Source organism: Dermacentor silvarum, chromosome 5 (genome assembly GCF_013339745.2).
Source record: "Dermacentor silvarum isolate Dsil-2018 chromosome 5, BIME_Dsil_1.4, whole genome shotgun sequence".
Classification (NCBI taxonomy): domain Eukaryota; kingdom Metazoa; phylum Arthropoda; class Arachnida; order Ixodida; family Ixodidae; genus Dermacentor; species Dermacentor silvarum.
The window spans coordinates 127,220,275-127,247,656 of NC_051158.1; the positions used below are offsets into that span (position 1 = coordinate 127,220,275).

Sequence of the window (27,382 nt, forward strand, 5' to 3'; positions counted from 1 at the left end):
ACTTGTGTGTACGTGTCTCCCTTCTTGTGGTCGTCTGTTTGCACTGTTACCCAAAAGTTTCAAGATTTACCAACTCGCCCAAAAAGAAGTATTGATGAAGTTCTATGGAAGCTTTGCAACCAAGTATACTTACCTTGGGGCTGTAACGCCTGCTTACCTCGGCACGCTCTTCCATGCGCCGCTAGTGCTACTGTTAGCACTAGCGCAGAGTGCAGCTCAGTTAAGTCTGCAGAGCACACTGGCGGCCCCACAAAGTGGCGTTCGTTGTAAAGCAACAAATCAGCCGTAGGGGACGCCAAAATTCCTTCGTTGCACAGCATATCAGTTGTAGTGGTCTTCGTTGTAGGGGATTTCGACTGTAGATTTACAATATATACAGGGTGCCCCCACTGACATGGGCTACGATTCAAAAATATGCAAACGCCACGTACGTAGCTCCACCGAACCAAAGTAATGTTGTGTGCCGTCGCTTCGCGATACTCGGATTACTTTTTTAGGTTCCGCCTAATTACTTAACTCATCGTAATTACTTAATCAACTTCTCAAATGTTATAATCAGATGCAAAGTGTCAATGAGGAAATTGTACAGCAACATGAAAACGTCCCACTACAGCTTTCTGTTGCTCAATATGTGCTACATAAAAGTGTTTTTCCGAGCATGAAAGAAGCCCGCGAATACACGCAAAGTGTCTCGAGCGGCCAGTCGCACGTCAATTTAGTGTTATGGCATGCCTGCCATCACACTGCGACACAAGTTCAAGGTTAACATTGAGGAGCGCTAGTTCCTTTTGAACCAGGTGGATGGATGCCATGCTAACGCACTGATCCTGCACGCCTTAAATTCATACCGCCTGTTTTTGTGTGGTAGCATACTGCCACAATTCCGTAGCATAGGTGCTACGAAATTGGCTACGTATGTTGTTCTCTTTGTATTTAAGGTACTACAGCATAGTTTCTTTTTCCGACCTCCACTGCTCCATTCGGTTGACAGGCGCCACCGAATGTTGCACCACCTGCATTTTTTTCTCGTTTTTTTTTTTTTTTTTTTTTTTTGTTTTGTACGGGCTTACAGCTACTGCCATGATACTTGCTGCGGGTAGCCTGCTGATTCAAGGCGGCTCCCCTTAGACAAGAGACTATTGTGCACAGGGAAAATGCAATGCTTGCTAAGAGCGTTACCTAGACACTTTTTGCACGTTAGTTTTTTGCAAGCTTAGAACCCACTTCGAAAGGAACTAGTATTCCCCAATCTTAGCTTAAGTTTTTCACATAGTGAAACATGAGGGCATGTGGATTGCCATCAGGACACAAAAGAGCTTTTACTAATGGCTCATGATTTTGTTGATCCTGGGACCTTGAGAAATTGTTTCGTGTCAAGGTCCTTGTATTCGCGACGCGCGAATACAAGTTATCGCTTGCCTACTAGCGGCCGCACCCAGAACCAGCCGATCCAGGTTCAAGTTCTACCACGGCAAGCGCTGAATGCCTCGTAGTTCTCAAAGCGTCCCTATACCGCCGCGTACAAGCTCGAAAAGGAAATTTGGTAGAGACACTTAAGACTGCTTACGTATTGGAAAGTGAAAGCATTATACCGTATGTAGACCTCGGAACGTCACGAACGCGTTCATTTTATACTCAAGACGTGGCGCCACGTCCTCCCCATTGTCTGCGCCATCACGTGCACAATGACGCACGCAATAGGCCACACTTTTAGTGAGCCTGATGGCTGGGTCCTGACGTTTGCAATTAGGCAGGCGCTAGGCCCGTGTTTAGTAAGCCAGAACCTTGGAGCCGCCGTGGCATCGGGGAAGCGTGCTCGTATCGCTCACCCAGGTCGAAATGTACGAAATTTTATTTTCAATGCTATTAATTTACTTGGTTTATGGGAATATGCCTTAGAAATGTGACGTCAATCCAAGCATATTTTGATGTCGTCGGATATTTGTGGCGTCGGACATTTTCGGTAGAATCTTTCGGCCGCGCCATCGGACTTTTGCGTCATGGGGCATATAATGCATTCACAATTAAAAATGAATGTCAAAAGGCTTTCGCTGTGCACCATTAAGCGTGTCATCACGGTGGAAAGACAGCAATGCATGATGTCATCGCGTCCCGAAAGAAACAGACGACGCGCATCGGAGAGCGACAAGGATAAGTAACTTTCACATCGGGTCGATGTGAATAATGTGTGTAAGTGACTCACATTAGTCACATTCTTTTTTCGGAACATTCGACTCGGGACGCCTTCCCGGGGTGTAGATGATTGCTTTATTTTTTATATATTTTAAATATACTACTGGCGTTTCAAATTTCAGAGCTACTGCCTTTTCGTTTGGGCAGGCGCTTTATTAAATTATAGTGGTCTATACGCTTAAGCCTGGTTTGATTTTGTTCAATTTTCAGCCCCAGCATTAGTGTCACTAATGCTTTCGGCAACAGGAATATTCTCGCTAATGAACTTTTGTCGAAAGGCACGGTAGCAGGATAACTATGCCAGAATGTCTGAGGTTGATCATAACATATATTACACCGCGAGGCGAGATATCGTTTAATATAGCATGCTTATAGTTTATCGATGTAAAGAGAATATCCTGTTTTATGATTCAACGCGGTGAGTTGTCAGTTTATGTGCTCTCAATAAATTTATAAGCAACTGCTAAAAGCGCTGGTTCCTGCTTTCGAGCATTCGACCTATGCACACAGCGCCGCTAGTTTGCTTTCCGACATTGTGCACGCAGCAAAATGCCATTACAACTAGTTCAATTCGTTCCCAAGTCATGCATTTACACTAATACAAATGAATTTGCTAAAAACATCGATCTATTTCTAAAATTTGTTGGAAGGAGCGCAACTTGGTCCAATTGACTGTAATCCCCTTCTCCCGTTTTCATGTTTCCCCGTTATTGTCCGCTGTATTCCCAAGTCCGGGGCCTACCTCGAACAATGCGTACTGCGAGCACCAACAAGCCCCAGTCATCGGATGCAGGCGACCGCATCACACAGATCACCTGAAAGGTGCACCCTGACTCACAAAAAGAACTCTCATTTATTTTTATCTCAAGATGCACTGACCACACATCACAGATTTTAACCTCGTTCTATCAGTGAACAATATGCATATGTAGCTTCTGAAAGCATCACAGCGGTTACGGCTAATGTATATTGGGGCATGCTACGTGGTCTACCGAAAGAGGAGTCGCAACGTGGAGTTTTTTATGAAGGCTGAAACCAGTCGTGTCGCACCTGTAGCAGTAAAGCTCAATGCCGCGAACTGCTTCTACCTTTCGGAGAGGCCTGCTGCTCTCAAACACTTCCCTTCTTCAACCTGCCGCTCCGCTTCGAGGTCTATTTGCCTTTAAAACAACCTGATGTGGCTCACAGAGCAGTTCAGTCGCTTGCAGTAACTGCGCGACTTAGTTCCGCGGTTTTTTCGCTGAAATGCTTCAGACCGATCAATATAAACTGATCAAGAATCAGCAAGGACCCTTTCGGCTTCGATGAAACACCCCGATTCGACACTATATACGAGTATAGCTTAAGCACCGCACCAAGCAAGAAAGCCGCCGTGACACTGGATATGGTAGCCTTCTTTGTTTATTTCGACAGTGTTGTCAGCACGAGTAAGGAATTCTGGAATTGCCAATACTTAAGCAGGTTTTTCTGAATAAACCATCATCTGATAGACAGCCATCGTTTTGTGGTCCTCCATCAGTTCCTATTCGCGTGCGCGCTCCCGACAATGAATCGTGGCCAATTTTCCCTCTACACCATTTTCCTAAGATGTTTGTATTGTTGAAAATTGCAATATACAGGGTGTCCCAACTATCATGCACCAAAGGTTCGAAAAATAGCAATTGTGTTACTCGATGAAAACTTGTCTCCAGTACAGTGGAGTAGCCGCCAGTAATTTTTTACAGCGAAGCTGTTAAAGGGATAGGGACACGAAATCTGAAATTTTTACAAAAATGCTGAAAATTAATCCTCAGCGAGTGATTACACCGAAAAGAAGTAGTCACTTAGCTCATTTTTGAGCCGATAGCTTTATTTTTGGCGTTTTTGTGAGCGCGCGCCTCGCCGCCCGACCCGCGGGAGTTGGAAGGCGTGACGTCACGACGTCCTCGTCGGATAGCCAGCCGACCAGCCGCGGTCATTCGAAGCGCACCGACGCCGCCATCGCGAGCATGGATTCGAGTTCTGGTGCCTCTACCAGCGATGAGTACACATCTGAAGACGAGGACCATTCCAACTTGGCAAGAAATATTACGGTTACGAGCCATCCGCGTCAAGCGACGAAGAGCAGGTGGCTGAGGAAATGCCGGTCAGGTTTTCGCGAACCGTAGCGCGAAGATTTCGCTCTGAACCAGACACTTGTGCAAGAATTTGTTATTTCTTCTGTAGTATTTGTTATTTCTTCTGTAAATATATATGTGATACTTCATGCTGGTTATTACACTAGGAACAAACATTTGCATGGCTGCAGTGGCGTTAAGCCATGTCACTTCAGTGTGCGCGGATACTCGCACTACTGACTGCGACGGACTGGAAAAAGTGAAATGGTTGCACTAATTTGCACTTTCGATCTTTGCTACATTTTCCTTTCTAAGGAACTAAAGGGAGAATGCACACTTCTGTAACCTCTCCTTGGCCTTCCACAGAATGATGCTTGCACGCAATTCGTCATTCTAGGATGTGTGGAGAAGCTTGCACCCTATATCATAAGCTTCAGAGTACCTTCATGGGCATTTCTGTGAATGCTGGTGATCGATATAGTTGATATGCACGGGACTTATTCACTGCAAAACAGCCTAGTTGTTGTGTCGTGAAAGTAGACACATACGACTACCTGGTCGCTTTCCCATCACCGCTACTGCCTGAAATATCGCTTGTTCGTTCTCGGAACTTTTAAAACTTCGCCCATTTCTAGTGCGGTGTTTTCCACCCACGCTCCACCCCAATACTTGCTTGGTATGCTCAGAACGAGACCTTGATACACTGGAAAATAGCTCCGCATCGTCATAAGCATTGACAGAGTTCTATTGCAAATGACAGTGGTTGATGATCGCAAACGCAGCACACACATATATTCATCGCGCACAGTGTTGAACAAAGTGGATATGCCTGCGGACAGTCAAGTTAATGCTTGAACTTCGAAACGGAAACCAGTTTTTTCAAGAGAAATCCTTTCAATTGGAAAATAAAGGTCCACCGCACACAGCTACATGCATACCTATGCTTACCTTCAGGGCAGAGCTCCCTAACATATTTCAACAGGGCATATATACGAGATTGTTATAACAGCCCTTGTAGGTTCGATGCATCACGCTTAAATTAAGCCATTAAAACCATTTATCACCAAAAGTATGCTGCAAAAAGCCGCAAGATTGTCTCCAGAAACCCAAAACCATCCACTCGCTCATTCTATTTAAGTGCTGTGTTGCGAACACATGTGTTCAGAAGCTGCAATTTGATGAAAAAGAAAGATCCTGCTCATAGAGCATGCCTTTCTATAACATGTTTTATTTCAATATTTTCATGCAACAGAAGATATGCAATAAGTACAGCACAAGTGAAATTGAGCACTTAATAGTTTCTTTACACAAGCAAATGAGCGCATTGTAAGCAGCAAGCAATTTTATACTCGTCAAAAGCCTATTGCATAAAGAAACGACAATTCAGAACAAATAAATGGGTAGTAAACAATGTCAGTGCAAGGATAACAATAAGTTGGACAATAAGGACATAAACAGCCAGGAAAGAGCATACAATAATACCCCATAGCGAAGGCAAAACAGGACTAACTGAATCATCTGTAGAAATGTTCTAGTGCATTGCGAAAAATCAAAGGAAATGCAAATACAAGAACTAAGAATGAAAACAGATTTATAACACATTAAAGATGCGCGTCCTTTTGTTGTAAGAAGCATTTGCTAAATGACAACGAAATGAATTTTGGCTACCATGTGCAGTGAATTCCCACTGCCAAAAAAACGTTAATAATTAAAGTATGAGGGGTGTTCAAATGAAAAGGTACAAAACGTTGCAAAAATGTAACTGTTCAAATAGGTGCCTATGCCGCTATGGGAGAACATAGCGAGACATCTAGGGATGCGATTGGAGTCTCCACGGTGAATTGGAGTATACAGGGGGCACCCACATGTGCAGGAGAGAGCAGAGGCTCTTATCAAGAGTGCCATCCAATTGACGGGGCAATGCATGTGAGGACAGGATAGTGTTCACATTGCAAAATTCCACGATTGAGTAGTAGCGAGGCGTTATCCGATTTCTGACAGTGGAAGGTGTTAAACCGGCCACCATCCATCGCCGGATGATGACCGTATATGGGGAAGACTGTGTGTCCGAAAAGTCCATGAGTGCTTGGTTTTGTGCAGGCCGTGAGAGTTTGGTTGATGACCCGAGACCAGGCCAGGCAAACACAGTCATCACGGCCGATCTCGTCGACAAAGTGGACGACTTAGTGACAACTGATCGGCGTGTCACATTGCAAATTTTGGCGTTGAAGGTGGATGTCAGCGTTGGAACAGTGTGGACAATTGTTCACGACATGTTGCGTTAAGGAAGGTGTGCACGCAGCGGGTTCCAAAGCAGCTCACCGACCAGCACAAGGAACTGCGTACAGGCTAGCACTTCAACATCTGTTTCAGTATCATGAAGACCCCGCTTTCCTGGAGTGGATCGTCACAGGTGATAAAAGCTGGTGTCATCACTACGAGCCAGAGACAAAGCAGGACACCATGCAGTGGAAGCATGCGTCGTCACTTCCCCCTAAACAGTGCAAAGCCGTGGCGTCAGCAGGCAAGGTGTTGCTCACCGTCTTTTTCGACGTCCAAGGTCCACTACTTGTTGAATTCCTTCAGCACAGAAGAACCATTAACTCTGATGTGTACTGTGAGGCACTCCGAAGCCTACGCAGGTCCATCAAGAACAAAAGACTGGGGTTGCTCATTGAGGGTGTGGTTCTGCTCCATGATAATGCACATACACACATCTCCAGGGTCACACATGCGGAACTGGCCAAGTTCAAGTGGGAGCAGCTTGACCATCCGCCCTACAGCCCGGACATGTCGCCCTGAGATTTCCATGTTGTTTGGTCCCCTGAAAAAACATCTGAAAGGGAAGCTCTTCAACTTTGATGACGAACTCAAGGAGGCTGTGAAGGACTGGGTCTCGTCATGGTCATAGGAATTCTGGAAACAAGGAATTCTTCGGCTCGTTCATCAATGGGATTGTTGTGCTCAGGCCTATGGTGTATACTTTGAATAAAGTCTTCATTTATACCCACAGTGTCGTTTCGTACCTTTTCATTTGAACACCCCTTAAATTGTACAAGCCAACCACTGCAAGGAGAGCAAACAAACATATGTTGCTACACTGGTTTTATAAATCACAAGACAAATACACTGTAAGCACATGAAATGTGTTACACATTGTAAATTAACAAGCGCAACTTTTACAATGTACTGAAATCAGATGCAGCAGAACGCTGATACACTGCTTATTCGCCAAAATTATGGCCACGAGAAACGACCAACTAAGTTTCGCAACCCAGTGAATGTGCCCTCCCCCTAAGCACCTTATTCCTGGAATTATTTACCGTTAGTAGTTGCAGCTTGCTTGCCAATGCTGCGACTGCCGGACTTTATATTGTTTTCAGTTCTCAGCAGTTCTTTTTTCCCAAACAAATACAAATTCTTGTTCGAAAAAATGCCTTCAGTAACCATTCTTCAATGTTGTGTCAGACAGGAAAACAATTCGTGGATGCAACACTCACACGCACGGAAGCCTCGAGCTGGGGAATGCTTACTACATTGAGCAAAAGTTTGTCGGTGTTTGCCCAAAAGTTCTCTGCCACTTGTAGTACCTCAATAACAGCCAGTGAAGGAACCAAAAGATGGATAGTTTCAGTGTATGACTTGAGTAAGTGTGCTGGCCTTATCAGATTTATGGCTGGTCTGCACTGAATGCAGAAAGTGGTGTTTTTTAATCACATTGTGCACAACATACCCTGCCAGGTAATCAGGAGCTTTGTCCCAAACTAAGGTCAAGCACATCATCAGGGAAGGCAACAGGCACCTTTTTAGCATTTGCTCCCGTACTGGCCAGTTCAGCCCCTCGACCAAGTGAGGAAGATGCATTGTCCTCAGTGTAGCTGCCACGCTTACTCGGCTTAAAAAGCTGTGACAGTGTAGCAGACCTGATTGCACTGCAAAACTCAAGTGGCCTTGGCACTGGGTTTTTTGACCGTAGGGTAGAAAACAAACTTTCAAGTGCACTTTGACCAAACCGGCTGAGGAGGACACAAAAAAAAATGTTTGACATTAAGGTAGTAATCCTGCAATTCAAGGGCAACCTTGCAAACCAAAATTACACCTGTTTGAACTGGTTTCCATGCAGCTTTCTCAGCACACCCTATTTTGATTTCCCCAAACAAGTGAATGACTTCTTTCAGGAAAGACACTGTATCCTCATACTTCTGGTCATCTAGCTTACTAATTGCAAGCTTGGTAGACCGTGAAGACATTATCTTGAACCATTTAAATATTACTTCAAGAAACCATGCCGTTGTTAGTGCAGATTGAGGCAAGTCTCCTTTTTGCACAAGAAACCGTAAAGCAGCTGTGGTGTCATGATTCAAAAGCGTGAACACCAGACCCACTTTCATTTTTTCAAAGTGCCCTGGGTTTAAGCAAGCTGCCTTCAAGTGTGGCGCAATGTTCGACTGATGCTTGAGATCAAACTCAACCAGCTGCTTGACGTGGTCAAGGCTGACCTCATTACTAGGCAGTTTATGTTTCAGCACTATGTCTGGGGGCAGAAAAATTGACTGTCCTCGAGTCAAATGATTCCTTAGGCTTTTCAACAGGTGTGAAACATCTGCCATGAAATACAGTTTACGGCTTGCATCACAGGGATGAACACAAGATACTGTAGGAGCCGAGTGTTTGCCAACAACTCCAAACTGCCTCCACAGTCCCATGTTTTCCCCGCCCATGTCGCTTACTACTGCATCCACTCTCATACCTGCTGTCTCACAATCTTGAATTATTTCAATAATAATTGCCTTGACAGCACCACTACTGAACGAATTTCCTGTGAAATGGTAGGCAATAGTCTGTTTCCAACATGTTGTCACACCCCCCAACATGAAAACAAGGCCATGCGTGGCTATTGCATCAGGTGAGAGAGTCCCGTCTGCCAAGGGTATTGTTGGTTTACCGATGACCGTACCAGTAGCTTGGTCATATGCGAGGCCCACAGCAAGCTGGACTTCAGCGACCATCAGGATAGCATGGCGTTCATGTTCCTGCATGAGGTTCACCTGAAGAAATTCATAAGTACATGAGTGCGATTGTACAAGCCTACTTTTTGGCTGCGTCAGTTGGCAAGAGGATGCAGGTTTTGAATGTGTTAGCAGCCATATACACCAAAAGAAACAAAAGCTTGCTACAATGCTATGTGAAAACCACACAATCTCCCATTACTTGTCCCAGCAGTTGCATAGGCAGCAATGGGAAGCGATTAAGATGACTTCTTTAATGGTGCCTTCCCCTTCAAATAACCATGAGAAAATGAGCTTTACATGGTTGCGCTGAAGTAAACTCACTCAGTTTCTACAGAGGAAAAGTTTGAAAACAGGCTTACATATCCTTTTCCTATTACTTCAACCTTCCAAACATACATATACTCATTCGGCCCTCCCCAACTAATACTCTTGGTTTCCACAAGTAGAGTTTGCACACACTTCTTTCACCTCCAAAGGAAAAGTGGATTCAAATGTGCCCCTTTTCTCTAAGCTTCCGTGTACCTATGCCAGCAATAAACATAACCCAAGTAGGAAGCATTCCTCGAAATGGAAAGTTGCATGCATAAATTACTGTACAAAGGACACTGCAGCTAGTACCTTAAATGCAAGAGCAGGCAGTATTTCATGCAGAATGCCCGGTGAAAACTTGTAGCCTTCAACGTGGCGCTGAAGTGTCCGTTCAGCAGGAAGTGGTGCAGCAAGCTCCCTGACAATGTTGTAGCCGCGGGTGCCACATGCCAGCCGAAGCTTCAAGCCTTTTTCAATAGTAGGCGTAGCCCATGCTGTCCCTCTCATGTTGGGCTTTAAAATGGAGTGCAGCTGGTCTGGTGCCAAATAATGAGAGAGCTTTTGCTTAAGGGATTGCTTTTCCAGGATAGCTTTATCTTTTTGCCGCTGCAAAAGTGACCGTCTTCGTTCCGAGCTTTTCAGACGCTCCTCCAGTTCACTTATCCTCTTATGTAGGGCTGCTAGGGTACTTGCAGGAACATGGCTGCTAGAGAGGTCTCCTAAAGATAAAGATGGAAAGCCAATCATTACATGCCTGTGCACAAAATTGAATGCACTATGTAACACAACTATACATATTTATTACTTACCATTCATGTGAACATCTTGGTGTAGCTGATGAGCTAAAGCTGCACTGCAAGCTGACAGAGGATCTAGACAGCAGAGACAGAGCATGAGAAAAATATCAATGTACATCCTAAAACACCCAGCAACAAGCAACATTAACTGATTATCTTTACCTCCTAGAGTGTCTGTGCCTCCTAGAGTGATGTCTTGCCTGTTGCAGTCAGCATCTGGCCCAACACATGAGTGACCTACAAAAGAAACAAGTCAAAAGAAAAACACTTAAGATGGCAGTCATTGCTACTTTCTACATCATGCAAAAGTGCATAAAGCTGGTATTCCCTGATGGTACCAGCAGAAGCCTCAGGGGCTACAAGATGGGCCTCAAGTAAGCATTTGACAGCACTATCAGAAAGCATGCATAAATCACATTATACAACTGTCACCTTACCTTGCAAGACAGACTCTTCTAAGGGGATGGTGCTGAAATCTGGTGCAACACCTGACAGAACACAAGGGTGCAATCATAAGAATTTCAGCCTAGTTGGGGGTTAAGAATAAATTAATACAAACCTTCAATGTGAGCTGTTGCTGTCAGAATCTGGACGCCACTCGGAGGCACAGTGAGATGTTCTGATTCACCAGGAGCCTGGGATTCTGCACAGGGCATGAAAACTGCTCAGCATGACCCCTTCAGTAACTTAAGTTACCGGGCTAGTTGATATTGTGTTGTATCTTCAGCCTAGTTGGGGGTTCAGAATAAATTCTAAAATTAAATTATGGTGTATGTGCCAAAAACACAATCTGATTATGAGGCACGCCGTAGTGGGGGACTCCGGAATAATTTGGACCACTTGGGGTTCTTTACCATGCACCTAAATTTTTTCGCATTTCACCCCCATCAAAATGTGGCCGCCGGGGCCGGGATTCGATCCCGCGACCTCGTGTTCAGCAGCCCAACACTTAATACAAACCTTCAATTTGAGCTGCTGCTGCTGCCGAAACCTGGGCACCACTTGGAGGAAAAGTGACATGTTCTGATTCACCAGGAGCCTGGGATTCTGCAGAGAGCATGAAAACTTCAGTAGCTTAAGTTGCCGGGCTAGTTGATTTTGCATGCTATCTTAAAGACAGGGTTCTGCAAGACCACGAAGAGGACAGAGCACAAGTCCTCGTCCTGTCTTCCTGTTGTTCTCGTAGCACCATCTTTGTTAAATAGCATAACAGCTAACCACTGGAAATGAGCTTTACCGTGAAAAGGCAAGGTTTTCAGCCTACTGCAGGTCTCGTCTGGGCCAGCGCATGCATGAGCTATGGAGGGCGAAACATATAATACTCGCGGACAACTTTTTTTCGCCAAAAAAGTGAAGGCTACACAGCCAAATTACTCGAGTGCTACTGCTAAAGAATGTAGTCCTACCATTGAGTCCGCGTTTTCTGCGTAAGAAATTAAAAAAAACATTGCTTCATTTTCTATTAGACGCTATTTGAAAGAGGACCCAGCACACACCAGGAGATATTTAAATTTTTTACTTTAAACATTGTCATTTTCCGTTTTTGCACGTGTGAGAACGATGCGCCTTTTATGTGCACCTCAAAGCCAAATGGCATCTCTGTCTTCAGGTGAGCGTTTCGTCACCTTCTGGCTCATCCGTCGACTCACCACAGAAGCTAGTGACGAACTTCGCCAACAAATGGCTGTCTAAGCAGACGAAGCAAATGGTACGCAACGTTTATTCTACATTCACGCATTCCCATCCGGAGCTCACCACCATCGCCGTGCATAAAAGAGTAATAAGCGAGCTGAACGGCGTGAGATATGTTCCGTGAGTAGGATAAAAGCAGAGGCCCTTCGAGGTCTGCTGCTATCTCCAAAGCGGAGAAGACCTGACTTCAAGCAAGGAAGAAGTACAGAGAAAACTGGAAGGACAAGAATGCAGCTGTATGACAGCTTCACGCTTGGTGCCTTCAGATGGAAGGTGCATCAATATTTCTTGCGTAACAAGTTGCCTAAGTCAGCGAAAATTGCTAAGAATGTGTCAACTGACCCCGACATGCAGGTGCCCGATGTGAGTGAAGGGACTGTGTGCAGACTGCTAAATGATATTAGCTTCGCTTTCTGGGAGCCGAAACTGAAATCTACGCTCTTGGAAAGGCGGGACATTGTCGTGTGGCGCAGAAAGTACCCGTGCACCATGTGGGAGATGCAGAAGCAAAAAAGGTATGTTCACCAAACGCCCGTTCATTATGCGTCCCTCTCTAGAATATGGTAGGGCTGTAGTAGCATCTTGGAATGACTGTATCCAGCATAACGCAACACGAAAAGGCTTGTTACTGCTTTGAATTGTGTGCTCTATGCGTCTTGCGATGCTGCCAATGTTTGTGTATTGGGAGACTTTCGCTAATGTGTTCGCTGCAGAATGAAGAGTAATACCACATGTGCATACCATTTTCATTGCAGCACTGTGTACTTCTTAGACAAGACCTGGGTAACTGCAGGACACACAAAAGAAAAGGTATGGGAAGAGAACCATGTTGTGACACAGCAAGACGTTTTCCGGCAAGGAACTACAACGGGTCTTCGAGCTCCATCTGGCAAAGGTGGTCGCCTTCATTGTGCTCCACGCAGGCAGCGAGAAAGGCTTCGTAAATGGAGCGTGCCTCATTTTTCGTGCAAAGAAGAGTGTTGGTGATTACCATTCAGAAATGGATAGGCACTTTTTCTAGAAGTGGTCTGTTGAACAATTATTGCCGAATATTGAACCCGCAAGTGTTATCGTCATGGACAATGCCAGTTATCATAGCGCTCAGCTCGAAAAAGTACCACATACGTCCAGAAGAAAGTGATATACAGTCGTGGTTGAGCAGCAAGAACATTCCGTTTTATACTGACCGGCTAAAGGCTGCTCGTGGAGCTTGTGAATGAGCATAAGCACAAGTATATTGGGTACAAAATTGACACCCTCGCCAAAGCAGCTGGTCATGATGTTTTGAGGTTCCCGCCATATCACTGCAAATTCAATCCAACAGAGCTAGTTTGGAGCCAAGTGAAAGGGTACATGGCTGCAAATAATGCAACATTTAAGCTTGAAGACGTAGAAAAACTTTTGCATGCAGGAATTAATTTAGTAAGTGAGGAAAACTGAAGGCGGGACTGCGCTTACATGGAAAAACTCAAAAATGAATCATGGGAAAGGGATGACAAAATTGACGACGATATTCAGAACTTGATAATCGAGCTTGGCTCAGACTCGAGCGCAAGCTCCAAAGGTAGTGGAAGTGCGACAAGTGCCAAGGAAGAAATACCCTGAGTGTTTTGCTTCCATTCTTTGTATTATATTTGGCAAAGGGCGCATACAAAGTAAACCTTTTTCTGATTTTCACGACAGCTCTGTTCTCCTCACTTCCATCAGTATTTGTTAACTTGTTGAGATTTGTGTTATAGCTCACATTCGTGTTCTCATTTGTATCTCGTAAAAATATTCTCTGCTACGAAATTGTGGCGTAACGAAAAATTAAATAAATTCATTGAATCTTCTGAAACATTACTCCACTGATAAACTCTCATTTTTTCATAAGCTCATTGTACCTTCGGCCACTATTTCAAATAGCATGAGTATATCAGCTGCATCTCTGACAAAACTGACATATCATTACTGAAACAAAGCAAAATATAAAGCTGTGGCACGTGCCACATAATCGTGAACATCACTATAACATGACTATTAACAGCGAAGCTGTTTAAGCCAGCCGTAATTTGTGGAGCGTATCAAGAAACTACAAAGAAATAAAGGAAAATAAACTTTCTTGCCGAGGCGGGATTCGAACACGCGTACCCCCGGTCCCACAGCGAGCATCGTAACCACTAGGCTATACAGCTAAGCTTTGAAACGCCAGAATACGCATTAATGCGAACCATGATTGCATTCGAGCGTCGTCCTCTTCGTCCACTCATGCTCTGTGAGGCGAAGATTTTTTGCACGCTATGAAAGCGAGAGAGAGATGCATTCACGGAGCGGGTTTCCTGGAACACGGTGTCGGCATTGGAACGTGGTGTCGATGATGCAAGCTGCGCTATGCAACGCGCAGTGACGGCCGTAAATCCGAGACGTGCGAAAAGAAATGATCATCATCACGAGTAATAAGACGAAAAGTTCGCGCACACTTCAGGAAAATGCTGGGCTACGATCACCCAGCTTCGCTGTTTCAAGCTCTGTGCGGCCGAGTGCAAGGTTAAGCGTTTTTTTTTTTCTTGCGCTGAAATATTCCTCATAAGTTCATTTATTTACCTGAGGTCGAAACAAGTGAAAAGTCTTACATCGTCAATTCACTATTAGAAATCCTTAATGAAGTATCTCTGTCTGCCTTTAGACATACACCGGAGCTATGGGAGGTTGACAAACCGAAACTAAATTCGAAACGCGCGCCAAGCTGGACTACTTTGCGTAGGAGTACATGTACAGAAACTCTGCCCCCGTAGCCTTCCCTTCATTGCCCAGTTGTCTGCGAGTATAAGAAACGTCACAATAGATGGATGCACGTGGTAATGGATACCCACCATTGTCCACTGATTGAAGCTCGAGGTCACTGGGGGCAGCAGAGTCTTGTGAACCTGCATCAAGAGTTGCAAGTACATCTCAGCATCTAACAGAGCACACAGAGGTGATGATACATTCCAGTTTATTTGAAGGTTGTTGAAAGATAAAAAATCTACCTTCAATGTAAGTAGCTATCGAGGAAAGAAGGTGGAGGTGGTCCAGAGCCACAACAGGAGCCGGTAATTTTACAAAAAGTAGAGAAACAGGGCTGCATGCCAAATATCTACCGGACGCAGAGTAAACACCGTTTTACCTTGTGATGATAACGCTTTCAGGCTATTGCAAGCCTTATCTTGCAATGCACCTACATGAGGCACAAAGACAGATATGTTATGAGACGAAATGCAGGTGTAGGCTGCTTGGTGCAAGTACACGTATACAGAAGGTATTATTAGTAGCTTCCAGGAGTTGAGTGCCACTCAAGGGTGCAACAAAAATATGTGGGCCTGTGTGAAGCAGAGCTGGCAGTGAGCGGAAAAGAACAGCATGATCAAATGTAGACTGCAGAATGAGTAAATGATACTGCCTACACTGGGACACTGATGCTGAAGTGTGTTCACTTGGGGCATGTGATCTGGTACCTGCACACATAGAGAAATCTGCTACAGGCTCTGACACAGTGCAAGTAGCCTGGTAAATATGCCATAAATGTTTTCACAATAAGAATTTCCACATGCATAAATTTGTTATTTGCTCAAATTAACCTTTCGCAAGTGCACTCCACTCTAGCCATAAAACTCAAGTACGTTTGGCACATGGTCGGCGAAAAAATATTCATTTGCACAACGTTAATACTTTCAAATGTCTCGGCTTACATTGAGCTGGTGGCTTTCGTGGTTGGGGTTGCTTCCTATGGCTGAATATGGATGGTGTCGCATTCTTCCTCAACTTTTTTATTCCAAACTTGTTTAGGATTATTGGCTCAAATTGATTTTCTTCAAAATGATCCTGGACATAAAAAAAATCAGATTGCAATCTTACCACAGCATCAAAACACCACAAACATCAGAAACTTCACAGAACAGTTCAAGAAGTCTATATGGAAGCAGGGACAGAGAATGAAAGCATGGTTGCTCTTCTGTAAAAATTTAGTCTCTAATCAAACAGGCACCGTGCCGCAATTACCGCAACTATTTGACACTTAGCGCTAACCGCATGAGGCGATAATCCGCGGCGACACATGGCGCGATGACCTGAAAGCCGCTGAACCACTGTCGCTCAAATGGTTGCTCAGGTTCCGAGTTTGCAGAAAATTTTACCCATCGCCACCATCGCCCAGAAGTGGTTCACCAGATTGGACAATATGAAGTGCTGTGGATACATGCGCGACTTCCAATGGAATTCTCTGAACTAAGTTCGTTTATTATAGCGCAGTTTCAGCGAAGAAACTGCCGACGGTTGCTCCGTCTTTAGCCATCCATCTAAACAGTACAATGAAAGCATGGTAGGATCTGCGCAGCATCAGCGGGTGTTGCAGTTTATGCCCCTCACTCATTAAACATCTCCACATGTCATAAATGTAGTTATGCGCCACTGTGCAGTGTTCTGGCCGATGTCTAATTGTTCAATATTGCAAGATGAAAGAACGCTGCACCACCATCATCGAGCAGCTCAGAAATCGTCACTCTGCCGTTCTGCGTACGTAAGTACATGCATACCTTTCTCCGCCCTTGTTTCTCGCGCTGCCCTGTTATGTGTTCAAGATTGCACCACCTAGCCAAAACGAGAGCGTTACTGCATCCAGTCCCGTCTCTTTATGTGCAAGCGGCAGCGGCAGGCGATGGCATTGTCATCGTGCGACTTGTTGCGAGGTTAAGCCCGGTCCACATGCTGTGATGTTGCAGTGCGTTTTTCACAGCTACAATTTCTGTACATGTGAAATTCGCAATCCCATTTCGCATGGATCCATGGCAACTGTGTTTTTCGCATACTCGTGGCACAAGGTTTACAAACTCGTATATTGTTCAGTGCATGTTTTACCAACTTTTATTGCGATAGCAATTATATGGACACTTCAACCGGATTTCTGCCGTCGTCGGCGTCGCCGTCAGGTTCCGTAGATAAAATCTTCGCCGCGCGCCGTATGCCCCAGCGGAAGCGTGCGGGGACGCGCGCTATCACGGAGAGCGAACGCACTCAATCTCCCACGCGCAAGCAAGGAAGCGGAAAGCCAGCGCAGGAGGGAGCAGGGGGGGGGGGGGCACTTCTCTGCCAACAACCGCGCTCGTCGCTCGCAGGGGGGGGGGGGGCACTTCTCTGCCAACAACCGCGCTCGTCGCTCGTCCGCACAGTCTCTTATCTCTCCCACGCGCACGCAAGGAAGCGGGAAGCCAGCGCCGGAGGGAGCAGGAGGGGGGGCACACTTCTACGCTGCCAACAACCACGCTCGTCGTTCGTTCTACCGCACCGTCTCTTATCTCCACACGGCTCTGACCTTTATGCGCCGTGCATTCGCCGCTCAGTTTCCGTTGAAGCGATAGACCGCACGTACCTTCGCCCGCTGCCAGCGTTTTGATAGTCGTTGGCTGCAGTCATTCAGTGTGATCTATTCATGTTTGTTTGTGCGCGCTCACACCACGCTTGTTCATTCAGTTAGTAATAGTCGGGCCACATTTTCCAACGCACGCTACACATGCAATGCTGCCCAGATCGGCAGTGCAGCACTACAGGTGTGTCCCTTCGCACGCGCTGCCCACGGTAAGCGCTTCTCATCAACACCACCGTTTCACACGCGCCTTCTCGTGGTCATCGAGTCTCTCTTCATATCGGTCTACTTACGCCGCAGCACACCTGCTTACTTATCAGCTCATGTTCACTACAATTCATATTGCTACCAAGGCCGCTCACCTTACTTCGTATGACATTGCTGTGTTGCTATCACATTCATTGATTCGCCCTTAGGGCGAAACTGTGACATTTTTTTTGCTTCACAACTCTATGATGTTTCTAAACTATATTTTTAAGCTCTTGAGAGTTTTATTAACGTATAGTTAATGAAGCAAAAAAATAAACAAAGCGATCCAGCTGCTTTTAGTTGCATTCTGACTAAGGCACAAAGCTACGGGCAACAGTGGCGAGCGCGCATTTTGCGCGAGTAATATCTCAGCAGTCGTCTGCTAAGTGCTGTTCGCGCCTGCAAGATCATGTCCAAATGGCAATCGTCGATAAACAGCTCCTGCTTCTTCATAAAAAGAGACTTTACTTACTGAAAGAAAAGGCGCTCCTGCTACGACCAAACCCCCGTCGATAGTGGGTGAGGCCGAGCTGGCAGAACAGAGAGTCCGAGTTCTACATAACGATGAGCCACATTCATATTGACTACTGTTCGTACAAGTGTGCAGGTGTAGTAATTCTGAAATAGTATTTTCTGCACAGACCCTCTTCCTGATGACCCATGATCCCGAGTTCTTCCGAAAGTATTACCAGGTTACACCAGAAACATTTAAAAAGCTCCATTCCTTTGAAAAGAAGGCTTTCAAAACAATGGGTTTAACGGGAGCCCGTGCCCTCACAATGCCGCCTTGCCATCACATTGAGGTAAGTAAACAGCTATGAAATGTGCGTTCATGGTATTGCAGTCAAAACACTCCTTGACCTGTGCTTCGGATATGCAATTAAAGGCTCTGCATCTTGCAGGATATCCAGTCTGTGAACTCATTTTTACAATTAGGGAAGTTCGCAACTCAGGCAAAAACAATGTACCTCTGCCAATGCCAGGGAACTACTAGTTGCATGTCAACTTTGCTGCTAATTAGCAGTAAAACAAATTTATAATTTGCTGCAGGAAGCAAATGTTGCACAATGTTTTGGGAACTTGGCTCCAGAAGTTTGTCGAGCAATGCATTTTGTATCTTTTTTTATATACCTCGCATTGGAAATGCACATTCAAGAAGTTGCCATGGCCTTTAAGGTAGGCATATCCACTGCAAGCAACATTGTGGGAACTTCTGTGGGAAGTTTTTCAACCTAAGTGTATGATGGTAAGTCATCCTACAAATTTCTTAAATATGTAAGCTTTTTTAAACAAGTCATCAGACATCCTTGGCGACCTACATGGATAAAATGTTATGCGAGTTACGCAACTTAATTTATTGCAGTTTTAAGCAGAACAACTATTTGCCATGTGCAACCATTGCATTATTTTCTATGAGGCAAGACTAAAGTCGGTAATTATTTTCAGTTCCCAGCAAATTTGGAGCAGTGGCAGGATATTGCCAAGGGCTTTGAGTACAGGTGAGATTTCCAACACTGCATAGGTGCTGTTGATGGGAAACATGTCCAGACAGAAGCCCCTCCGCATTCGGGATCTCGACATTTTAATTATAAGGTAAGAAACCGTTATTCACTCTCCACTGCCGTGGCCCCTTACGTCTTTGTCGGCAACGAGGTGTTCAAGCTGAGGCCAGACTTCCTGCAGTCATATCGTGTCAGGTACCTGGAAGGGGACCTGCGGCTCTTCAACTACCGCCTTAACAGAGCAAGGTAATGTGTAACTTAAATTTATGCCTAATAAGTTCTGCATTAATGTTTGTCTTTCAAATTGCAGTTGAGGAGCTGGCATCAAGGTTCAGAATATTCTGCAGAACCTTCTTCCAGAAAATGCCAAAATAGTGACACTTGCTGCATATGCTCTGCACAATTTTCTTCGAGATGACATGTCCTACATCCCAGAGAGGTATGTGGACGAGATTGACAACTTCAGCAACCTTGTGGAAGGGCAGTGGCACCAGGAGGCTGAGGAGAATGCTTTCCTTGACCTACAACATCATGGCGCCCACAACTACAAAGTCTGCAGCAGAAACACGGGATGTATTTCAGACATTTTGTGAATGAAGGAGCAGCGCCGTGGCAACGCGAGCACTGTGGCCTTCCACCATAGGTTTTCAATGAAGTTTAACCTCTTAAAGGGCTCCTCACTAGGACCCACTGAAAATTTTTTACACTAGAAGTTCTAAGGTGTCATCAAGGTGTTTTACTGAATTGTTTACATCAGTTTTTTATATCAGACCTTGACTCACTCGAGAAGGGTCACCCTTCTCGAGCGAGTCAAGGTGAGGGGCCCTCTGCTTGACATTTTGACCATTTTTGAGCCACGCAGCCATTTCACACTTTGCAGACACAATCGCCACTGCATGGTCAACGCAGTGTTTCTTTGAACTTACCAGAACTGGTGAGGGACCCTTTAAGGTATGAGAGCCCCAGTTGGAAAATCAATTTTTTTTTTCTTCAAAGAACTCATTTTTTTGTTTAATTAAATGTGTGAGACATTAGAGAACATTTTGCAGCAAACATTGTTTCTGCACACCTTCTTTGAAAAGATATGCTTTCAGGATTCCTCAGATCTCGTTTTAGTTCACTGCACAGATCAATGTCTATGTGGCTGCCAAAAAGTGTTTATGGCAAGCAAAATTCAAGTTGCAAGTGCTGCTGTGACACCCAGATTTGTTAACAATTCTTATAACAAATCATAACATTTTGTACATGTTATAGAACGCTTTGGTTTGCTTAAATAGTTTACTCTATAAGGACTAACAATCTGCATTTTAATCTTAACACATTTTTTACAGCATTGGTGTCATAGCTTAGTAAAGGGACACTAATGAGAAAGAAATAAGTTCAGCTGTGTTAGTAAATTTCTCTGGCCATTTCAAGTTGCCCATTGTTGCCAAATGTCACAATTCTTTGTTAAGCAATGTTAATGTACCTGTAAATAAGTGTATAAATAAATACTGAGTGCTTGTATACACAGTTTGAATGAATTTGATTGAATATTTATTAGTTTATCACAATACATTTTGAGTGGAGGCGAAGGGAAAAGCCATTCAAGGGTGCCTTGAGGGATTCCTTCATCCCTGCACTGGCAAAGACAGCAACAGAGGCCCAAGCATTTTGTTTATGTTGCCGTACACTTTGACAAACCATCATATTAAACACAACATTGTGATACACTTTGACAAAACCATCCATTAAACACATCACTAGTTATTACCCTACACAGAGCGTCCTGCACTAGCACAGATCACTTCACGTCAGCATCATACACCAGCACAACACTTCATTACAATGTTTGCATTGTAATAGTGGCATTTAAGAATATAATTAAATACAAATAAAAGACAGCTCTAGAGGTCAAGTTTAGGTTAGAAAGAATATGTACAAGTCAGATAATTATACTTTGCGAATAAAGATTTGTTTTTTATTAAAGTGATGTAGTAAGCACGGAAGTTTGTTGTGAAGCATTTGCCGACCATAACCCGTGTGACAATACAGAACATTGCATATTATTTCTGTTGCTCCTTCGAATGGAGATTTATTCACTTTCTGTTATTCCTTGATATATAGAAGTGCTGGTGGGTAAATACCTTGGGCATAATGTGAGGCAACATGTACAAGCTCCATGTATAGATCCCCTTTCATATGCCGAGACGTTGCAGCAACAAATGGCTCTATGGCCAACCCAACGTGAGCACTAGAGCTCAATTCGCTATACGCTGCAATGCGATTGTTCACTGTGTCGAGCTGCTTATCAATTCCTTGCAGTGCTCTTTTTCGACCACCAGCTCTTTGTTCCGCACTCCTCTTGCGAATTGAGCTGGCACTACTCGCCATGCTTGGACCTGGTGCCCTTTCTGAAATATTCTCATAAAGTGCCTACACAATCTCTGTGTAGGCTCTTCAGTTTGTTCTGTGAGGAGAGCTGGCTCAACGAAGGAGATTTCTTCACTGTCACTCGCGTTGCTTCCAGTTCTGCATCAAAACATCAAAAGAAACATTGCCAAAGGGGCTCGCAACAACTACTCCGTATGTACAGGTTTATTACAAATATGCATGCCAAAAACAGACTGTGAAGCGACAGAGCTCCAGAAGCTGTAACAGCTCTTTCACAAAAATACCACATTTGAAGCAATCCAATTCGCAAAGAATTGCACTTCTCTGCCTCTCGTTAGCACCATAGGGCTGAGGAACTACCAATCACAAGGCGCTTTACAAGTGTACTGCTCTAAATGTCAACGATCGGAACTCTGCAAGCAAGTTTTCTTTATGCTACCCCTATGGGTCCCCTCCATTTAGTTTTCTTTGGGCAGTCCTTACACTGTGGCTTTGCTTCAAAGAAAACAAAGCAACAAGAAAAAAAAAGTTGCAGTGGCTTAGCTCGGCTATGCCAGGATATACGTAGCGTTAGCAAAGGTTCAGCTGATTATTCTTAGCTTTCCTGGTTGTCTAGATTGTCAAGGATTAGCTTGATTGTCATGCTTACTGCTGCTCCAATGACACACACGCGGTATACGTATTATGTGGCGCATGTATATAGCCTTCTTCTGTTCATTCCTCCTATGCTCAACCGCTAATTGCCAGGCAACTACTTCGGGATCCGATGAGTCAAGCTTCTCCGTTCTTCTGCGCTGTTGAGCAGCATTTGCGCTCTCCTTCTCCGTGGCTATACCACACTCGCGAACGCCAGTCAGAAGCGCAGCGGCTCCAGCGCAGTGTCAGACGGCAACTGCACAGCGAGCGCGCGCCGGCGCCAGTGCATCTACCACAGCTACGACGTCACTCCTCTGGAATGCGCAGACCGGCGGCGGTGAGTCGCGCGCGGCGGCGTGCGCGAGAGGTGCCGGCTCCGGTGGCTCCGGTGCGCAAGCCGTGTGACATCACTGATCCTTGCGCATGCGCAGCACGGCTCTTGATGTGCCGCGCGAAACGGGCTTGGCTAGGCCAGTGTAGCTAACGCTACAAAAAAGAAACGAATGAAAACAGCAAGAATGAGATGCATAAATAGAAGCAAGTAAAAGTAGCATTCCCTTTTCATTTTACACGGGCGCGGCCACCTTTGCAGCCTCTCTGTCCCTCCCGTTCCCGCCAACAACGGTCAAGACTGTCGCCACCCGCGTAGCACTTCGCGAGTGGCAAGGGTAGCTGTCAGACTACAGTGAACCATGTAATCAACACTGAACCGATTTTACGAAGCTTATTGCCGTGGTGTGCCCCAGGAATTAAATTAAGTGCTTAAGAAAATGCATACACAGCTTCTTCCATGGTGTCATGTAGAAACCACATAACGCTGTAATACGGCCACTCTTCTTTAGTTCCGTCTTGAGAACCGCTCGCGCTTAGTGAAGCATCTTTCTTTTCTTTTCTTGAAATGTGTCGCGGAGGCTGCACCTGCGCTTCGTCGGGACTCACTGAAAATGGATAGACGAAAACATGGGCGCGAGTCAAAAGCATGCGTGTGCATATGTAGAAGTGCTTCACTTTTTTCAGGCAAGAAGATCAACACCATACAGTTGTACAAAACACTTACCATTCGGCTTTTACTTCTTTCAGGAGTTGTGCAACTTCAATCCACAGACGATCACGAAGGTCGGAGTCGCGGTATTGCTCTAACCATGTATTCCACAGAAGTGGCCTCTTTTCGACTTCGGCAATAATCATCTCATTAAATGCTGCCCGTGCCATTGTTGTGCGCATGACACACAAAATAGTCGCAGGCGACTGAAGAACATCACTACAGCTCAGAAAAGGCTGCAGTGCTGATGTGTGAGGGCGAACGTCTCGGGCACGGTGTAAGAATAAGAGAGGTGCTGACACTCTCCCCACAACGCACGCGAAAGCGCCGCCCACTCGCGTCCAGATTATGTTCGGCTCGGTTACAGCTCGGTCGGCGCCGTCGTAGAGGGCGCTGCGGAATGCGGTTCCAGCCTCGGCGGCAAGGCGCGTGCTGCCACTGCTTCGTCTTCCTACTTGCATGTGCGGTTGCGCTGTTTTGAAGGCACGATTTTTGTTCGCGTGCGTTTCATGAGCTTGAGCTTGGGTATTGTCACCACGGGCCTTTGACAAAGGTGGCAGCGGCCTTCTGAGGGGTGTTTGAAATGGCTAGAAAGTGCTTCGTTCCAAACTGCAATTCTGGATACCTGACTTGTGCGGAGCGTGTGCCTTTATTCAAAGCGCCGTCCGACAGCGGTCATCTAGAGCAGTGGTGCCGTGCAAATCTGAGGCCGGACCGAACTCAACGCCTACCAACCATGTCTGCACCAACCATTTTTCAGAGGATACGATATCGACGGCATATTATGCGGAGCGCTCGATAAAAGGATTCCCACCTTATTTCCAAACTGTCCAAAGAACCTCACACGGTCAAATAAACCTCGAAAGCCGCTGCGGAAGAGAGAACCCCCTGTGTGCCACAGCAGTTCGTGCAAATTTTGCAGCATGTACAAGATATATACTGGGTGGTTTACTATCATGCACCAAGATTTGAAAATATGTAAATGTCACGTAGCTGGACAGAACCAAGGTAATGTTGTCTGCCGTCGCTTAGAGATACTCAGATTATTTTTTATTCAGCTTAATTGCATAATTATTTTCATTATTCAACTTTTTTAATGCTATAATTGGTGAAAAAGTGGGAACGAGAGAATTGTACAGCAGCACGGAAAACTCCCAACATAGCTTCTGTTGCTCAATACGTGATACATAAAAGTGTTTTCCGAGCGTGAACGAAACCCGCGAATACAGCAATATTGCTGCGCGACTGGCCGCTCGGGGCACTTTGGGTGTATTCGTGAGCTTCTTTCATGCTCGGAAAAACACTTTTATGTAGCACGTATTAATTGCAACAGAAAGCTGTATCGGAAGTTTTTCATGTTGCTCTACAATTTTATCATTGACACTTTCAATCTAATTAAAATTCAGAAGTTGGTCACTAAATAAGGCTAATTATCTAATTAGGCGGAATGTAAAAAATAACTGAGTATCTCCAAGGGACGGCAACAACATTACTATGGTTCTGTACAGCTACGTGACATTTGCATATTTTGAAATATTTGTGCACCCTGTAAAATACTGCTGTTTTCTGTGCATATGTGTGCCTGATTTTCAAATTTGTTCCATCCTGGCTACTGAATTTTTTTATAATACGCGTGCGGTGTATATTACACGCTTGCATGTTTTTATACAACATTTTCCCATTGTGAGAGTGTATGAGACCGCTAGCTTCTGGGATGGTTATCCCCTATTAAAATTATCGAGCTGCTTCATGCACAAGTTTTTTCGTATTGTGTCTATGCAAAAAAAAGGTCTATGGGATTATTGTGTGGTGGGTGTCAGCATATTTGTGGACAGGCTGTAGCATGCATTGTCAAACACGCTTACACACACACAAATTGCACATTCTCATATGCAATTTAAGAAAAAATAAAGTCAGCTCTTGTTTTAGATCTTGCAAGAGGCACTCAGTCCTCAATGGACGAAAGCCCAGTGAATAATATACACGGTCTATGTTAAATGGAATTGGAATAAAAAAGGCATTTGCTCAGGTTTTCATCCGGAAACTGTGGTAGTGATGCTCTAATTCAAGATTCAAGACGCCTGCCTTCATCCCGCCTAATAAATTCCCATTTGAAAGAGTTTTTACATAGCTGATGTGCATTCTCATCTTAAGTTCTAGCCATGAACAGCCACTTTGCTCTAGTGCATTGCATATCGCAAGCTTGCGCCGTTTCATTTCTTAATTTATATCGCGGCCGCATTGAATTCGACAGTATCATGTGGATCACATGATATGGATCACATGATCATGGATCGACAGTATTAATAAATAAGTTTGCACAACGATGATTCAATGGTTTTCTGAGTGTGAATGGAAGCAGCGATAAGCATGAAATACATTTTCTGGTGCAGTCACTATTTTCTTCTGATCGAGGGGTAGCACGTGCGCAAACACTCATTTTCTTATGCTTGGATGAACGGCTAGACCAGACGAAACAAATTGTGCGCGCGAGGGTAACTTCAGCGGGCTTTAAGTGCTGCCCGATTGACCCGTGTTCACGTCACCCCGCCCTGCACAAGGAACCTTCATGTTAGTGAAGCCTGGTACACTTATAACTTTAATGTGAAATAACGATTTTTTTTTTTTCGCGCTTTGAGTTTTACTCACTCCACTATGAACGAAAATTTAGGGGAGGCAGAGCAATGTCAAGCCGCCGGCGCCGCTAAGCTGGGACCGCTGACCGCAGCGCCATCCTATCGGCTCGCAGCAGAGCTACTCGGTGCGCCCGCGCGCTGCCGAACATAATCTGGACGCTCGCGCGCGCGCAGTGTCAACACCTAAATGATCTTACACCGTGGTCTCAGGTGGATCGCGTCGTCCTGTCCCTTGCTGGCGTAATCTGAGATAGAAAGAAAGAGAGAAGAAAAAAAAAAAAAAAACACGTCCCCTGGAGACCGCTTGTAAACAGAATGTTTGAAATGCGCGCCGCGCGATGACGTATGAGCAAGCCGCCTTCTATTGGTCGTCCGTCCCCACCGCATTTGCGTTTTCGCAGGGAAGTTCAGCACGCCGAACATCGAAAAATCGCACGCACGAAGGGTTCGGCGGCCTATTTCCCGCACTTGCGAATTCGCAAGTGCGAAGTCGCAGACAAAATCGCACCATGTCAAACGGGCTTAACATCACCTCATGCGGTTACCGCTTCCTACCCGCAAAACTAACTGGCTGGAGCGAGCGACTGCCTTGGTGGCTGACAAACAACACGAAATTTTGCGTGAGACTGAGTCTGAAGCGAACAATTTACGCAGCGCGGCAAAGCAAAACACCAGCGGAGAGTAACAACTCACGAACACTTACCTCACAAAGGCGCGTCGATCCCGTAGGCTCGAAATTGGCTCGACCTATTCTGTGGAGCCAGACTTTCCGACGCGCTTCGTTCCCTTCTCCGCGCGGTATAGTAAAAAGCTTTTTCCCTTTACTGTCACGATTATGACACCCGAACGCGCAGCAACAAGGCATAGCGAGACCAGGATCGCGAGACGGAGACTTCGCACGCATGCGGCGAGCACAGACTGACCTCTAACTAATAAAGCCCCTCGGGGCCACAACCTACACGAACTCCAGACCTGCACAGGTATGGGAGCCGCCCGCGCCCACTCTCGTTCAACCGTTGGCCGTTGGTGTCGCTTTTATGACCTGTTCGTCTGCTACTCTACGATAGACTGGGGCGGACGGCTGTTGTGACGAACTGCTTGCATAGTTGGTGATTTTTGCGAACACAGTGACAGCGATGTCACAAGGCTCTGATCGGTCACTTGGCTGCAAAAGTTCACTGCTCGAACCTGAAAAATGCCAGTGCGTGTAGTACGAAGCTCTATAAAATAACGTTAATTGCCTTGTTCACGTATTAAGAAACCGCACAGCTCTTGCACATTAGGTCACAGTGTTTACAGAGTTCGTAAAGTTCACAACAGTTTCATTGTGTAGTTTGCAAAGTTTGCATCTGCTTTTTAGATACTGGGAACCACCGTAACTAGAGTCTAGTTTAACGTTTGAGGACAGAACGATCGATTACGACTCATTTTAACAAGCTTTTAAAAGTTGCCCGTGATTGCGTGGCGC

The 27,382-nt window shown here is 45.3% G+C and overlaps 1 protein-coding gene across 4 annotated transcripts; it reads right to left on the reverse strand.

Annotated features, from left to right (window-relative positions):
• Positions 1 to 5,056: 5,056 nt before the first annotated feature.
• Positions 5,057 to 27,101, reverse strand: LOC119454406 (transposable element P transposase). Of its 4 annotated transcripts, XM_049668454.1 has the most exons (11): positions 26,618 to 27,101; positions 15,807 to 15,939; positions 14,952 to 15,005; positions 11,645 to 11,704; positions 11,368 to 11,454; positions 10,967 to 11,050; positions 10,845 to 10,895; positions 10,570 to 10,644; positions 10,420 to 10,482; positions 9,920 to 10,329; positions 5,057 to 9,337 (listed from the first exon to the last, which is right to left on the reverse strand). In XM_049668454.1, the coding sequence occupies exons 1-11, from the start codon at positions 26,816 to 26,818 to the stop codon at positions 8,282 to 8,284; spliced, it is 2,274 nt and encodes a 757-aa protein (XP_049524411.1). In that variant the 5' UTR covers positions 26,819 to 27,101; the 3' UTR covers positions 5,057 to 8,281. The 4 variants fall into 4 exon arrangements, with proteins under 4 accessions (XP_049524411.1, XP_049524412.1, XP_049524413.1 ...); XM_049668455.1 differs by lacking the exon at positions 10,845 to 10,895; XM_049668456.1 differs by lacking the exon at positions 11,645 to 11,704 and having other exon boundaries at positions 5,058 to 9,337.
• Positions 27,102 to 27,382: the final 281 nt, after the last annotated feature.